Source organism: Branchiostoma belcheri, unplaced genomic scaffold, assembly GCF_001625305.1.
Source record: "Branchiostoma belcheri isolate BF01 breed outbred unplaced genomic scaffold, Haploidv18h27 scaffold106, whole genome shotgun sequence".
Classification (NCBI taxonomy): domain Eukaryota; kingdom Metazoa; phylum Chordata; class Leptocardii; order Amphioxiformes; family Branchiostomatidae; genus Branchiostoma; species Branchiostoma belcheri.
This window is the reverse complement of record NW_017802447.1, coordinates 1,024,161-1,041,813: the sequence shown is the minus strand read 5'-3', so window position 1 is coordinate 1,041,813 and position 17,653 is coordinate 1,024,161. Positions and strand designations below refer to the sequence as shown.

At 39.4% G+C, this 17,653-nt stretch overlaps 1 protein-coding gene across 1 annotated transcript in view; it reads right to left on the bottom strand.

The window, feature by feature from the left end:
• The window catches only part of LOC109478127 (protein bicaudal C homolog 1-like), a 55,199-nt gene that overhangs the window by 12,333 nt on the left and 25,213 nt on the right, over positions 1-17,653 (bottom strand). The window contains 4 exon segments of the mRNA XM_019779619.1: positions 2,940-3,179; positions 3,761-3,814; positions 4,087-4,245; positions 4,561-4,640. Of these exon segments, the coding sequence (XP_019635178.1) occupies positions 2,940-3,179; positions 3,761-3,814; positions 4,087-4,245; positions 4,561-4,640 (533 nt within the window).

Below are 17,653 nucleotides of genomic sequence, written 5' to 3'. Positions count from 1 at the left end.
TTCAAGCTTTCCTGCTCCAGCATTGGAATGCGGGGCATGGACGTTTTTTTTTTATTTTGAAAATCAACAGTTTGCATTATGCAATTAAAAATCCTAACCAATAAAGTAGGGAATAGCTATCCAACTGTTGTTTTAGTTGTATTTTACTTCATATTATAGTTATATCAATGTAAATCATTGTTTTCCCTTGTGTTTCTCATTCTTTCCCTGCCATGTCGTAAAATGTGGTGAACCCATCGCTGTATTTGCTCCAAAGCAAATATTGGCCTTTCTAGTTTAACATAGAGTTAAATGATTGAGTTTTACTAACTCCATAAACATATGTCAGAGTCACTCTTGCAGTCTGATGTTATTGTGCCTCCATGGTACAGATACATATAGACATAAAGAAATTTAATTTTATCTAGTATCAGATACATATAGACATATAGCAATTTCAGTTATTTCAGTCTAAAACTATCATCTGGTTCAACTGTTAAACTTCACCATACCAGACTTTTTTTACCATTTTCGCATGCGCGAAAATGGTAACTCAGACGAGATTGAGATTGGATGGATGGATCAACGGTTCCACCCTTCAACGGCCATGCAGACATGCTAAGTCACCGCATGTCGCTAGATGTCGTTGTTGCGACGGCCATGCAGACATGCTGAGTTGCCGCATGTCGCTAGATGTCGTTGTTGCGAGTGCACTTTTTACCATTTATGCCTTGGACGTTTGTATACTTTGCTAATTTCAAAATCATAGTTCTATTAATGTTGCATAACAAAGCTGCTGACAAAACAAACTTAATTTGTCTTGAACAATAACTTGATTTTATTATTTGCCAAAAATGTTGATAAAGACATGTCTATAATCACAGTAATCAAGGATTTTAATAAACTGCATAAATTATGTCAATGAGCATTAGCAGTGTGGATTAGTCTAGATGTTCAGATTTCCATTAGCCGGCAGTCCAGAGGGTCACACGTCCGACCAATCAAGGCGCTGCAGGCAAAGCTTATTAAAAGCCTCCTTTTCAGGCGTTCCCGGATCGGTGTTTTTGTGTGTGTGTGTGTTGGGGGGGGGTGTATTTTCTGACCAAACGTAGATCGCACGCAATAGAAGCTCCGGCCTACATAGCTGTCCGTGGAACTATTGATATTACCTGGGTGCCTAACTTTCACCAACATGTCTTTTGTATTTTAGGAAATTAATTAATTAATGAGTGAGTGTTTAATTAACTTAAATAGGTATTGCATTGTTTGGCAAGGTATTTTCCATTGACAATTTTTAATGGATCAGGTTGATCAAATGATATAATGTAAACAATTATATATGATTAGTAAAAGATGACTTTTGAAGTTCTCTTCGAGTATTATTTTAGGGTTGAATCAGGGTCAACGCGAAAAAAAATCATGATCCGGTGATCGACATCATGCCCCCCCGCACACTTCATGTATTCAGTGTTCTAAATACCCGTCTTCAGTCTGCAATTTGCAGATAGATTTTCAAGATTTCAGGATAAAAATTACACAATCTGCAATTTGAAGAATGAAAAAAAAAACATGGTCCTCACAACTTCATATTCCCTTTGTTTGACCCGCCCGGCGCCCAAATCCCGCTGCGATTCAAGCCGCGGCGGCTTCCCGAGCCATGCAAATAAACCTAGTCCTGACGCCACAGCCTCCGATTTCCACCGAGCCAGCCCCGAGCGCATGCCGACAGCCAGGGATGTGGCTCAGATTTCCGACGATTTCCTATTTAGATCATTCGGAAGACTTCGGGTAGCAAACAAAATGGCCGCCATGCACATGATTTTATACTAGTAGCTTCGCTTCTCAACCGAAATGAGGAAGTTTAACCTCATTTGCAGACTTTAGAGGCCATGGAGTTGATTTGGGGAAGTGCTGAGACGCGATTTCGCTACGGCATATGGGATTTTACCGCGGAGGGAGTTACGTACGCCGGCAAAAACTTGCTTCAGCGATCGGCTCCAGAAAATTTATCTTTATGCTGCCGCTCAAGTCTTCTAAGGTGGTTTAACGAAGTTTATATAAATAATAAAGCCACTTTGCGTAGATCGATCTCCGTTTTCTTGCGATGGTATGAAAATTCAAGTACAGTATATTTCCAAAACGTTTGATATTTCTTTGTTCGTTGCCACATGTTGTTTATTTATCTTATTGTCATGTACAGTTACCAGCGTGAGTCTGAGTCGAGCCATTGTTCTTATGTGGCCGTTAGCACATGTTGTTTAAACAGACAGCAACATTGAAGAAAAGAACCGAGTTAACAGACATCGGCACGTTCCTTGAAGTCAGGTTTCCCGCCGTATTTAAATAAGAAATGTGTGGGCCTGCGGCGTTTTGAAAAGACGCGACGCGCTTTGGAAAGACCCCGCGCCGTGGCTCATTCAAATTCGCTACATTTTTTGCTAAGTTTAATGTCTTCACCCACGATTTTTGACCGTCAATGTTGACGGTAAGGACTTAAATTTTTACCGTCCGACGGGAAAAAATACCGTCAATTGACGGTAAAACGGGCGCTGGCTAAAGCCCTGGTTGAATGTCACGAGGTTTGTAAACTTAGATGTTGGGGATAAAGCCATAGAAGAGATTTTGAATAAAATTATATATATATATATTAACGTTACTTATAATTTAAGTTAAAATGTACTTTTGTGTCTCATTTTTTTATTCTGTTTAAAAGACTCTTAAAAGAGAGAAAACAGGTTATAAACTGTTATATACTTGACTTTTGTAATGTTTTAAACTTAAAGAGTTGAAATATAGAAGTGCATGTTCTCTCATTATATACAATGTTGATGAGAACTAGAACCATTTATATAACTTAGGTAAATTGAAATGCTAGGATGGGGAAAATGTTCGTAAAAACTGTAAGCCTGTAAGCGGCGAAAATGGTCAGCTTTTGCAGAAGCACTTGTTTTTACACCTACCCCCATGTTCCCGGTCAAGTGGTCAATGAGCCTGGCCGTGGCTTCCTTGACCGACGGCGCGTTGTTGACCGTTCCGCGGACCACGCACGTGGTGACGTACATCCTGGGTCTCTGCTTGAAGGCCACCGTGACGTTGTACGTTTGCTGTATTTGCTGGATCTGGGGTGATGACACATCTGGCACTGGCTGTAATGCACCCGTGATCGGCAATTCAAACATGAAGACTAGTGGTAACAACTCCTGCAAACAACAAGAGACACAGGTTATCAATGCAACAAGAAAGTTACAAGTCCAGCATGTCTTACAATTTTCATCACAGAAGCCATGCCCGTAGCCAGGGGGGGTTCGGGGGGTTCGGAAGAACCCCCCCACAAGGCTCAAAGGTCCACTTTTTGGTCCACTTTTTATGTAAAGGTCCACTTTTTGGTCCACATTTTATGTAAAGGTCCAAGTTTTTTCTTGAAAAGATGGACTGGAATCGTAGAAAAACTGCTCTCTTCGTCATTGAATAAAAATTTATCTCTGATTTTCTCTTGGAAATCCTCTCAAAAATGCACGAAATGCCATTTTAGAAGGTTCATTTTTCAAAATTTTCCGGGGGAGCATGCCCGGACCCCCCTAGGAACCTCGCGCCTTCGGCGCTCGAGGTCCACTCAAGCAGTGGGACGAACCCCCCCATTCACAATCCTGGCTACGGGCATGGAAGCAGTGGACTGCTCAAAGTTAAAAATTTTGGAAAGTCAAATTTTTTGTGTTGACAATTACACTTAATTAGAGTTATGAGTTTGGTTTCAATAGATTTAAAACTGTCAGTTACTCACCCTAATCTGTGCTCTTGCACTTTCCACACCGAGAACCAACCCTGCTATGGAAACCTATAAAACAAAAAAACAAGATGAAGTACTGTACAACTGTAATCTGTACAAACAATATTAGCTCTATTGCTGTCATCCATCTGACGAGCTCTTGACCAACATTAGCCCTATTGGTTCCTTCATAATCATTCCTACACATTGCTTGTACATATGTAACTAAACTGAAATAGTGAACAAACACCGCAATTACTCTTTCACTTCCAAGGTGGCGCTGCTACACAAGGTGATGCTGCTATGCAAACAAATGCACAGAAACCTGATTTTTCTCTTACCTGATTACTTTTTTCCCCCAGAGAAGACCTGTTGGAGTCTGGGAAGTGGATGTGGCACCCTGTTTCTTGCATGACCTTCTTGATGTTATTGCCGCCTTTCCCAATGACATGGGAGTGTTCCGTGTGAGAAACATCCATTTTCAAGGTCACTCTGTTACTCTGTTGTGAAGAACAAAAGAATAAGCCTCTTAAACTTGCATGGTAAAACTAGGAATGTTAACTTGCTTCTATTTTTTGTGGTTACCATCATGTGAACAAAGGTGTTGCCTTGAAATACTGAAGCGCTTCAAAGTCATTGATGGCAACCTGTTGCTTTTTACTTCAAAGATGAAGCACTGCAATATTTTGACAACCAATAGGTGGAGCTACTGACACAGCCATGCACAAAGGTTTAAATTTAATGTAAAGCAACATACACAAGCTAAATTGGACAGGACAATCTCTATCAGAAAAGCAGAAGTATAGCATGCTTACTTTTGTATCTAAAACAGCCATAATCTTGGTCTTGGCTGCTCTAACGTCTTCCTCTCTGCCTGCCACCTTGATATGTGGATCTGTGAAGAAGGAAAACTTTGTTAAAATGTATCGTGTGCCAGATTTCTTGAACAGAGTTTGTGCGTCTTGTTATTTCCACATTGTTGAAGAAAGACAGAAGTGATTATTACAGTCTAACCTGCCCAAGCAGCCACCTCTTCAACCTGGCCACCTGGTCATCACAACCACCCTTTCCCGATCCCAAATTTCTTGTTATTCATAGGCACAAGCATCCAAGATTACCCGGTACTACAGGTAAGACTGTAAATTTATGAGAACATGTCTTTCCTGGTCCTACATGCAGCTCTTGGTTTTGTCCATATGTACTAAAACTTTCTCTTTAATTTAACACAAAACTTAACTTTTCAAAAGGGAAGGTCCATGATCAGCAGGTTTAATGCTGACTTAGTCAAAATATCAAATGCATGCTGGGATAGGTTGCCCCTCTGCCATGGCTATGTGGACTGACTGCATACATGGAAACAACCTCTACTTGTTGACACACCAAACAACACATAAGCATTCACACTCAGGACACTTAGTAAACCAAGGGTGGCTTTGTTCAAAGTTTCTTTGCACTGGGCTGAATTACGAAAGTATCAGATTCAGATTGGAGTCCCTTCTTTTTTTGTCCTCCTTTCCTGGGTGCTGATTTTGAGACGAACCATCTGCGGCCACACAATGCAGCTGCACACTCCAGTGCAGAAGCAGGGATCACATTTCACAACACAACATTCAACAAACCAATTTCTTCACCTAGATACAAGACCAAGTGTCACAAGAAACATTTGTCAGACTTGAAGAAACTGGTTAGCACAACTTTCAAAGAGACACCATCAATACATTAGAAACACCACAATTTAAAGGTCAGCAAGAAATGGTCTGCATTAGAACTTGTCTACTTATAACCCCCAATGTTGCAAACAGGTGGGAAAGATGCAGTAGAGATATGTGATAGGAAGTATTCAAAACAAGGCATATTTATTTGTACCCAAGGTCTAGTTTAACGACTGCTGTACTCTGTCCACATACAGGAAAGATGGCATCATGGTGGCATTTAAAGGTGACAACAGTTCAGTAACTGCAGTGCCTGTAGCACACCTGACATAACAAAAACACTGTACAACCTTGTGTACCAAAATGAGAAAAGGTGAGGAGGTTAGATAAAGAGGGAGGGATTCAAGAAAAGACTGTCTTCATCATCAGACTGTCTGCCATTTTGCTTCTCAAAATACCTTTGTCTTTCATGATGTTAATATGTTTCACCTTTTTTTGGCATACAGTCAAACCTTTACAAATGAAAACCTAATGACCATCTGGCCAATGTGACCACTTTTTATTGGTCCCATAGATAACTTTTTTCATTAACACAAGCATTACGAGTCCCGTGTATAGAGACCACCTGTCAATATAAACCAGATTTTTTTGGTCCCCTGAGTGGTATTCCTGGGCTGTATTCTGTACATTTCTATAGTATAGATAACTACATGAAAGTACACTAAAGTTTCCCCAATAATGTCTGACTATTTCCATCTAACATAACCAATGAAATTCAGACACAATTCTCATTTTATCATGTAGAATTGCCATCTGTCTCCAATAATAGATGGATGGACCTTTTTATGTACTTGAAATGAAAGATTTTCTTTTCAAATCCTACCACCAGCCTCTATACTGGCAGACAGATTGGTTGAAAACCTGTCCAGTCCTACAGGAAAGCCAGGTCATGACCTCTTGTGTAACATTTGTTCCCATTCTGCACAGGTGTGCCAATGTCAGCCCTCCTGAAGGGTGAGGATGATTCAGTGGTAACCAGGGAGTCAGGGATTAAACACTGTGTGCTAAATTGATGACACAGCTTAGGAAATCTGTTGATAAGTGTGGTAATATGTCTTTCTGGATTTGGGGGTAATAATACAATAGCTATCATAGACTGAATGGCACGTTTGAAAGATGGCATCAAATGCTGTAAATGATGAGAGCATTGCCATTTTATAATTCATATTTTGAATTTGCTATGGACTGCCTCTGCTATCAGATAATTTTTCCAAAACATATCAACATAAAGTATGATATTATGTATGCACTTGTAGTTATGATGTAGATAATAAGACTACTCAATTGTGCTGCAATAACTCAACAATTTCTTTAAAAACAAAATAATCCATTGTAGAAAGTCTATTGACGAAAGATGGTGGCACTGTATTGTGCACTATGTTTCGCCACCCAGTTTTCCAAAAATAGTCTCTCAACCGTCGAACAAAGGTTCACTACAAATTGGCATAGCTTCAAAGGGTGCTTTCTCCCCGAAGAATGATATGTATGTTGTCAAAACATCCGAGCAGTTCGTCACAAAAACTGATCATCAACACGACGGCACTTTACAGGTGGGGAAAACAATCGGCAGGATTCCTACGATGCCTCCAGCTCGGTCCAGAATGTCCCAAGGTGTTTTCATCTACTGCGGCCTGTGAAATATCTGACATGCAGGAGGAAATATGTCTGGCACACACACAACACACCTCTGGGACACAATGACAGGGACGTTTTCTTCTGTGCCTTATCAGTGAATGGAAAGGAAATTAAGAGGTGTAGCTGACAGGTATAGGTATAGGTAGGCAGGAAACTCCTGGACTGCGTATCCGGGAAGATACCGTGTCACAGTGTAAAGGGACCTGGGCAATAACTGTGCATGTTGCCAAAAGGAGTGATGCAGACTGTGATACCGTCAAGTGCTTTCACCTATCAATCACAAAACCTGTACTGATAATAATGCTTCAACATCTGCTGTCTCAGACATTTTTAGGTGCAGGTAGAAATCAGAAGTACCTGCACAGCTCCAATATTTTACCTGCATATATCATGTATTTCGAATCCGGAAATGGTACTCTGACATACTTCATGTCTGCATGGTAACTGTACCGATCATGAAAACATGTGTCACTAAAACATTTATGGCATTTAATAGGATCTTGAATAAATAATGTATTTAGCACTGAACTGAACTGAACTGCTTCAAGGACATGTATGTCTAACTCTAATATCTCCAAGCAGATGTTGGGGGGAAGAGTGTAATGTTTTCTGACTGCTGGGTTGTCTGAGAAGTCTGGCACTGTGAGAACATTACAATCTTCCACCCAAATATCTGCTTGGAGATAAATTGAACTCTAAAATTGAGACAATCATATACGGGTACCATGTTTATTTATAACATTTGGCAAGGCTGAGGGCAATCTAAATGTAGGTCTGGACATTCATACGAGTGAGTCAAACTCAAAGAAAAATCCATACGTGTGGACTTAATGAGAGTTAAGTTCTCATCAGCATTCTCATTTGCAACTGCATTTTTGTAGACATGGGGGTGAAGGTTCAAATTCCAAATAGTTGGCATTTTTTATTATCAGATGCAGAATTGAACAGTTTCTATATAAATATTCAAATGTGGGTGTAAACAGGTATTAACCTTCAGCCTGCTGAAAAACAGTAGCCATTTGCCAACAATTTTGTGTACTATAGGGTTAGGCAGCAGGGAGAATGATAAGGTAATACACTTAGGGAAACATTGAGGTATCTGATATCTTTTACTAGAAGAGGAATGATAGCTGACATCAACATTTTCACCCTATTGATAACTACATGCAGCCTACATATAATATTACAATTAATGTCATTCAAGAAATTATATTCTCAACCCAGACATAAGTACTGTAACTTAAAAGGCAAATTCCATTTTGTCGTAGTAAAAATTTTGTAGCTTTACTAGGACTTTCACAGTGACAGTGATCCATGAGTGATTTTTTAAACATAAAAGATAGTTACAGTAATCGTTCTATAGGCAATAAATCCAAATATACCTGAACAGCAAACAATACATTGTTCATGTACAAAAGAGACATCATTCAGGCACACAATGAGTTAGATGGAACAAGATTCCTAAATTCCTATCAAATCCATTATTGAGCATCACATGGTGCCAGGTCGTAAAACCTGTCCTTTTATCTAAATCTGATAACCTATAACAATCCATCAATGTCACTGACATACTTAAGGCATCATGACCCATTTCATTTGGTATTCATCAAGGCATGGTGCCTCCTTGGTAAAAACTGATGTATTACTTGACACAATGACAGCCAAGCTTATAAGAATTGATATTCGTATTCAAAATACATTTGTTAACCCTAACAACCAAGGAAAGCCAAGTGACCTAGACAGACAATTCTGGGTCATCACACAATGGCTGTGCTTTGTGTGCGAGCGTGTACTACGTGACTTCCCCATCCTTGATAAAGTGGGAGAAAGAATTGTACTGGCATGTAATGACAGTCTAGGTTATTACACTACAGTGAATTACAGAGACTGTACATTGATTTTGTAGAATATAGCTGTAGGCATTACATGGACATTATCTTAAATCTCCAGGGCAACAAATTATCCTTATCTCTATACGAATATACCTTAACGATGTCTGGACAATTTCTTGCTACGCATTTTCTACTCATCTTTTTTTTTTTTCACTAACATTTTCTGGATCAGCATTGGGCTCTTGTTGAGGACAGCTGTCTAGAGTCTAGTTATGCAACTAATAATGATGATAATGATTTGGGATTTGGCTTTAGTATTGTAACTAATGTAAGACAGTGAAAAGGTATCATTCTTATGGGGGTGTTTATTCATTGTGGTTGTTTTTATTCATTTCTCATGCTGTAACAGATATGTGAGATTCAATGGGTGTTGCCAACATTAGGGACCAACAATATACATAACCGAAAGCCTACAGCAGAACTTTAAACTATCCCCAAGGTTCCTCCATAGAATTGACTAGCTTGTAATCTTGTTACATAAGGAACCAATGGTTTTTCTTCAAGTTCTTAAAGTCTATGCATCATTGGCTTTAACTCTGTAGAGATCTATAGCAGATCTATCCAATTGTCTTGCTCACAAACCGATAAACTACCAGATTAAGAAATACTGATGAAGACATAGCCTTTCTAACAAGTTGCCTCAGAAACAGTAGCAAGACCATGACGGAGAGGAAATACCTCTGACAAACTTACATGTTCCTGTCATGACCTATACAATAAACATGTCTGAACTGAGCCCCTCCCATGGGCTCACACAAAGCCTTGAACATGTACCTGTATTTGCTAGCATCATTCCCTTCTCCTAGGTACATACCCGCATGCTAATTAGGCAACTGCATCAAGTCAAAATAGTACTTCCCAGAGCTCGAAATTCCCCATGCATATACAGGTTAGTGCAGGTAACTGGAGCTGTGCAGATATTTCTGATGTCTGCCTGCACCTAACCTGCTCCAAGTCCATGTGGAATCGTGAATGTATGTGGATTTTTATTTGAGGCATTGACCTCCAATGAACTTGAAGTATGAGAGGAATGGCCAGGGTTTATGATCCATACTTCCTAAATTCCGAGTGATGCAGGTAAATTTTAATGTTTCCTCTACTACAAAGTACTTTGAGCCCTGCTTGCCCATGTATTTGTCCTCAAAACCAGGAGACAAATTGTCCTGTTCGAAACATAAAGATGTTATCTTACTAAGATATAAATGTGCACTACTTAGCAAGCTCATTAAATATAAAACAGTCCTGGTAACACAGCTCAACTAATTGTTAAACAGACTATGCGACTACAGAGTTGGGGTAAGGGTCATAAACTTGACAAAGACAGGCATATTTGTAGGAACAAAGTCCAACAAAAAAATACTGACAGGTAGAACTACTACAGTTAAGTTTACTAGTTTCATGTGCTAAGAGCAGGTATATATTATGTGCAATAATGCTTCTTGTACAAACTACACAACAAATTTAGGGCAGGGTCTTTTATATCCTCTTCTCCCCCAACCCCCCATTCCCTTTGATCGCCCAGTTTCAGGTCCTATTGACATTCTGTACTGTATTAATCATCTTCTTTGTCTGCAATGACATCAGTCAATAATGTATGGACCGTACAAGCACTTACAGGGCTGCACTTTGAGTCACTTATTGGACAATAGGACCCCTTCCTGTGTGTCAGGTAAAAACACAGTCTAAACATCTCCTGGGCTGACAGTTCATTGATTTTGGATAGTCACTTCCCCATGACTAACAATCCACCAAACGTGACGCCTGGCTTAGTGACGGGAGTTTCCTCGTCCTGAAGTTTTGCTTTGTCACCTGTACTTTTCCTTAGAATCCCAAGAATACCTTGCTTATGACCATGTGTTTCTGGTGACTCTCATTGAAAATGCTATGTAACATACAAGGATTTCATAAATTGATGTGCAGGATACTACAGTCAAACCTGCCCAAGTTGCCACCTCTTCACCCTAACAACTACCTTTTCCTGGTCTGGAAGTTTGTTTTCCATACATTTAAGTGCAAGCTATATGTGACCTTCCCAAGATGACCACCTGCCCAAGAAGACCACTTTACCTTGGCCTCCTGGGTGGCCTTCTTAGCCAGGTTTGACTGTATTCTTCCTTCTAGTACAACCCTTTTACTCAAGCCCCAAAGCCTACATGTAACCCTGTAGGTAGAGTGCCTATATCTGCACCATACACTGTACCTGTGCTTTCAGCTGTGTAAACAATTCCTATATATGTACGTCAAGAAAAACAAAATCAAAACAGACACATAGGTGTGGCTTCCGTCCCTTTTGAAAAGATGACATACTAAGGAGGATATGAACATACTGTTTCCCCATCTTCCCTATTGTACTTGTATTTCCACAGTCGTGGGGGGATTAGTTGTCCATACCTGTCCCATTGTGTACCTGTGTCTAGTGTGTATCCAGGAAGACTTATTCATAGCTGGGCCGTGACAATGTTCGATACATGTTTTCCGGACCGTGTGATAACTTGGGTTGCAATATTTTAAGATCTGCAGCAGAGAGGACAAAATGTACCCTAGACCTTATGCTGCCTAATGCAATAACTAATACACACTTTATAACAACATGCAGCTTCATTCTAGTAAAATTTAATCTGGAAAAATTCAAACTGGAACGCTAATTTCCTTCTACCTGCTTGACCTTTAGCCTCCATTCCTACATGTCATAACCACAGGGAACAGTTCTTTCATGAAAATGCAGTTGGTAGTTGAACAGAAGCCATCTTGGGAATACAGACAGTACCCGACCCATCAAAAGGACAGAGCTGTGATGATAACCAGAGTCTGTTGCCCCCGGCAACCAGCTTACCACATCCATCATCATCATTAGCTGCCTTCCCAGCCAACACTCTGAACCTGACAGCCACACATGAAGAATCACCTTTTAACGTTCATTACTATTTCATGCTGTACCAACATACTGTACTCTCTAACACATGTTTAAGCAAGACCTTTCGTTCTGTATAATGGTTCTTTAAGCCTGGACTTTCAAAGGAGAATCCTTTCAAGTGATAACAAAGACAGAGTTTGAGTTTTAAACTTTGAAGACGAGTACTCTATAACTGAGAAAAATATGCCCTGCAGACACCTATAGACAACATCAATATGTCATTCATGATAAGAGGAGCCCTCTCTTTCAAGTCAAAGTAAAGGTTTTGTCTGACAGTAGATGTATAGCCGGAGGGCCATTTTTCCATTTCTGAAATCCTTGGCAAAAGGAAGAAGAGACACATGCATTACTGCTATGATGTGGGGATTTTTCAAATCAGGATTTTTCCAGGAAGCTGGTCCAAACGAAAACTGGAATACTGGTAAATTGGTGAGCAGGAATAAATATTTGACCCTCAAATTCCCAAAGTCAATCTTTTCTAGGGAATTTCAGCAAATTATTTTCTCTGACTGAGCAAGGTTTCAGTGCAAAACCAGTGCAACATGCAATGCTTTCTTGATTCAATTGTACAAGTCGGTAACATTCCAACCAGATTATTCCACTAGACCAGACTCTTGTATCAATGAGGAGCACAAGTGTTCCTCTTCTGGAGCCAAAAAGGGAGCAGATAGTCTGATTAATTAATAATTTCACATCAACCTGTTGTACTCGGACAGCCTTGAAATCAGGCCAGCTGGGGAATTTGAAAAGCCTTTTTGAGTGGAGGGGCGAGTTTGTCAACATGGCTGCCTCCTTACCAACCCTCCTTACAAGTTGATGTTTTTCAATAAATCCACAAAATGGCTGCATTGTCTCAGGCGAGGACAAGAGGGCCTTCTTCTAGCAACCTTCTGCCCACAAATCAAAGCTCCCGGCGCCTTTCGGCTGGCCCTTGGTGTCAAGAACAATGGACGAATCATTACGCATGGATGCAAGCCGACTAACAACAGTGAAAAATGGCTGAGGGTTGTTACTTGCCACAAAGGTAGATGTAATGCTGCATGTTTTGCCCCTGGCAGCATCAACTCAAACTTCAAACCTTTAAAAAGAACATAATAACATAGCGTTTTGCCTTTACTTTCTTTTTCGTTTCATTCAAGTTACATGCTACAAACTCCTTTGGTTTCAGTTCTCCATTTACAAGACTGACAGAGCTGATTGACAATAGGGGTACCTGTAATTGCGAAGGGTTAAGTATAGCTAAAGGGATGGCAGTTAAGTTTAAGATTGGTATATTTGATAACTGTTTTCCCATACATCTTGTTCTGTCCATTGGGCAGGTAAATCCAATGTTTGTCTCACTCATATGAATACTCAGAATACAGCAGTAGCTTTCAGACCTGTTTGTTCTCTAAATCTGACTTTTAAGAACGAAATTCCTTTTTTTTTATCAAGTAACAACACTGCTTTCTGGTCTCATCTTCATTAGAAGTAGAGTCATGTGACTGCTGCTCCATCCTCCATGCACACACCCTGAACACCTGTGTGATACCCTTTGTCTCAGGATCACTGGTGTGAGACCCTGTCTCCAAAGCTTCCTTACTCCCTCCCCTCCTGCAATCCTCAATCACAACATTGCTGTCCTACGGACCAAATCCGACCATTCTTCCACCTTGTACGGCTGCTTAGCCAATATCTGCTCTAACTGTTCCTAACACCCGCTTATCCTTGTTCTGAAAAGCTACTTTTGTTATTCCCTGTGGGAAACCTTCAACCACAACTGGTCCAGTCAGATTCCGCACTGGGCCCGCTTTGAACAATCACGCACTTCAGCGTAGAGCTATATTTTGCTTCCTGCGTGCCTATAGAAAATGGCGATATAGGAAGCGTATTGTTAAGCAGCCCCCACTTAACCCTGCTCTCTCTGGGAGAACTGCAAACAAACAGGAACACTCACTGAGAAGAAATTTGTCTGCTCTCTACATCTGCATTACGTGATACGCTTCCTGCATGGCGGATTAAGTTCAAAGCTGGGAAACAGTTTTATCAAAAGCCAGGATTTGGCAAGGCTGGAATGCCAGCAATACACAAATAAATTATGCATGTTATAACAGCAAGTGAAGATTAATAGTATACTACAATGTTGGACAAATCACTGCAAATTGTTACATGCATCACATGGATGAATTTCTTTAGAAATAATTTGTCAAGGGTGGCATACCCAAAACAACGGAAAGCTTTTTCCAAACTTCTCAGAAAAAGAATTTACAATTTATTTTCACAATGAGAATAGGCAGCAATGCTGACAAACTAGGGATAATTTGCAAAGTAGCTGAGGTATACACAGTAATTGTCAATATAAAGTTCTGCCAAGAGCCACGTCTTTTGTAACATACACTTTTCTAATGACCAAATTATAGCCAACCTCTAAGCAAGAGGGCTATAAGGGCTTGTCTTTAAATTGGCAGGGTACTCCCAACTACATCATTCCATAATTAAGTGGCCTCTCAGAAATCTCTTGATTCTATTGAGGAGGCGTGCGACAAGAGGTACAATAACAGTTGGCATGGCGACCGGAAACAACATGCTACGTGGCGAGCATTATGTTACAAGCCAGGAACAAATTCTACAGAGAATGGAAGAGGACTGTGTGTGGAGAGGACAGTCACTGTCGGTGATGTTTCAATGCACAGATGTCGGCATATCACATAAAAGCAAACAGATTATTTCTTATTCCCCTTTCATCTGCTATTTGACATTTCTCCAAATTCTGTTTCATCTTCCACAGGATGTTGGATGAAATATTTCAAAAAATTGTAGATAGCAAAGTAAAACTATATAATACTTTGAATAAATTGAGTAATGTCTGTTAATGAGAAGATCTTTGTTTTTATGAATTACAAATAATACCTGCATCAAAAACCAGTCTCATGTTCAAAGCCAATTTCCAAGCTTAAGCAACTTCTCTATAATATTGAATATCATATCTTTGTATCTGAAAGTATGAACTTAGTGATTAGTATGCCAATTGTAAGAGATTCTTACACATGCAACAACCCCTTGAATCTTTTAAAAATGGAATATTCCACTATTAAGGCCACTTCTTGCTTCTGTGACAGAACCTTTTGAAGTGGTAAATTCTCACAAATCAATTCTTGGCTGGTATTTACAAAATTTGCATCTAAATGAATGTTGACAGCAACTTTCCTGTTTCTTTTCAACTCTCCCTTGTCCATGTTTTGTTCACAATTTAGAACAATGTCCACCCCAGTGACCAAATACCTGAAAAGCTTGACCTAGAACTGTCAATTGTCATTCTTTCTACACATCTAGATACACAGACATGTGCAGTTGTTATGGATTATCAACTAGTAATTACAACTTAATACGAGCTTGTATTGGCCCTCTTAAGCACAATTAACTGACAAAATTGACACCATTTAAGCCAGTATTTCCTGTGAATCACAATGAAGTGGAAGGTTTTATTCTCTGGCATCTTTTATGATCTGCTCCACTGGTAATCTTCAATGGACAGGATAAGCTTGAGACTTCAGAGTATGTATCTCGTCATCTCCAAGTAGATGTTGGGGTAGCTAATTTTTTGACAATGAAGCCTGGCTTTCTCCTGTTCTAACTCATGAGGGCTGTGTTATTACTTCCTTGGGGCATGTTGGCCCTGGAGCCGAGGAGCTGGCCTGTGTAAGCCCTGGAAACAGTCTGGCATCCAGGCTAAGGTACCCTGGGTATCTCACTGTACTTTGTAGCAGTGTAACTGATGAGTTTTTGACTTTGTAAGGAAAACTATATTGATCCAGTCATAAAAGGAGTGACAAAAAGAACCTGCTATAATCAGCATTAGTGCTTAATCTTTTTATGAAGGAAACTGCCACACCAAATGCTAACAATGTAAGATATCTAATTAATGAATAACACCCAACTATTATGCAATCTGCCATTTACAACAATAGCTATTACAAGTTAACTTTTGTCAAACACACAGAGAAAGGGATACAAAACTAATTCTATTCTTTTCAAAACACATCTAGTTTTGTGCTATACAGACTTTGCCATTGTTTTTCTGACAATGAACTACAATCAACTCCTGTAACACACATACTATAGTTTCTATCCAGTGCCAGTATCTTATCCAGTTTAGCTCAATGCCTCCTCTGTTCTCTGATAGACAGGTTACGTGAATAATGTCTTTTTAAGGACCCATAAAGGCGCTACAGTAAATATGCCTAATACACCTCTCAGCACAGTATCAACAATCACTCTGACTCCATGTGTTTCACTTCACATGCACTGCAAACCCACTGCCATGATCAATACTTCCCAGAAAGGCCTGTAGCGATGTACATGTATATGTACAGCATGAAATGACTAAGCATATATAACAAGAAGGTGTACCATAATACATATACAACAAAGCTCTGTAAACTAATGAAAAGGAAACAAATTATGCATAAACTATGTTTGTGTTTCATTTAATTTGATGCGGAGCATTTTTTGATATCAAGGCTTCATCCAAGTTGACTGACGGTTTATTTGAAGACATTTCAAACATGTTGGTCAGCAAAAACTAGACACCATTACCAACACATCTCTCATCATTTTTACATGAAGAAAATCTTTTAATGTTTGTTTTTGTCCCTAAAGACATTAAAAGTTGTATTTTGATAAATGGATTATTTCAGCTTGTTGGTAAGATTTGACATGTATGAGAAAGTGTAAAAAATAACACAGGGGTCGAAATAACCCTCTGTGTGCAACTTGGTGCAAGTAAATTTGGTGTCGTGCAACTAATTTTTTGCCTGCTTGTACCATGGTGCAAGTTTGCTTTATCCACTGTTACTACCTGTAGAATTACCCAATAATATTAATTAATAAAGAACTGGAGTGGAAAGGAACAAAACCAGAATCCATGAAGTTTTTCTTCATTTTTTGTAAGTAACAGAAGGTTACTATCTACGTCGCTGCCAGCGGATGTTTCCCATCACTTCTGTATTTTTGGAGGGTGCAACTATTTTTCTTCCGGTGCAAGTATTTTTCTTTTCATTTGCACCAGTGCAAGTTGGCCCCAAAATCTATTTCGACCCCTGTAACATGACACAGAACAAAAAAACTCTTCAAGAACTCAAGATCGATCAACCACTCTTTTTTGTTTTAAACATTGTCAAGTAATATCTTAATCAAGAAGTGAAGTCTATCTTTATCAAGAAGTGTTTGTTCAAAAAAGAATTTGTTGCTGGGGAAGTGATTTCATTTTCCCACAATCATCTTCTTCCTTATCAAGTTTCTTCTTCATCTCTCCTTGAAGTGCATTCAGTGCACTTCAAGGGGAGATGAAGAAGAAACTTGATGAGGAAGAAGATACCCACCGCAGGACATTTTCACATGAATGGGTAAACCAATCTCTGTCAAAATTGAGTCAACTCTTGGAAAATGGAAAAATGGCCTTCGGGTAAACTTGCTCTTTTGATACTGCTCATTTCACTTGTCAGAGGCACGACAGAATTAGTTTTACATGAATATTTGCCATGTAGGCAAACATGAAAGAAAGATACGATTTGAAGTGTTGAAAATTATATTGATAAGATTAAGATCATGCCGAACAAGAAATACACTGTATTCTGTAGAAGTCTCTGTATCTCATATCAAAGACAGATAAAATGTTTCATATCAAAGACAGATAAAATGTTTCATTGGTAAAATGAAACAAAAGAACAGCCCAAAGAACTTGAAGCTGTTTTCTGTTACCACATTTGAGTATAAT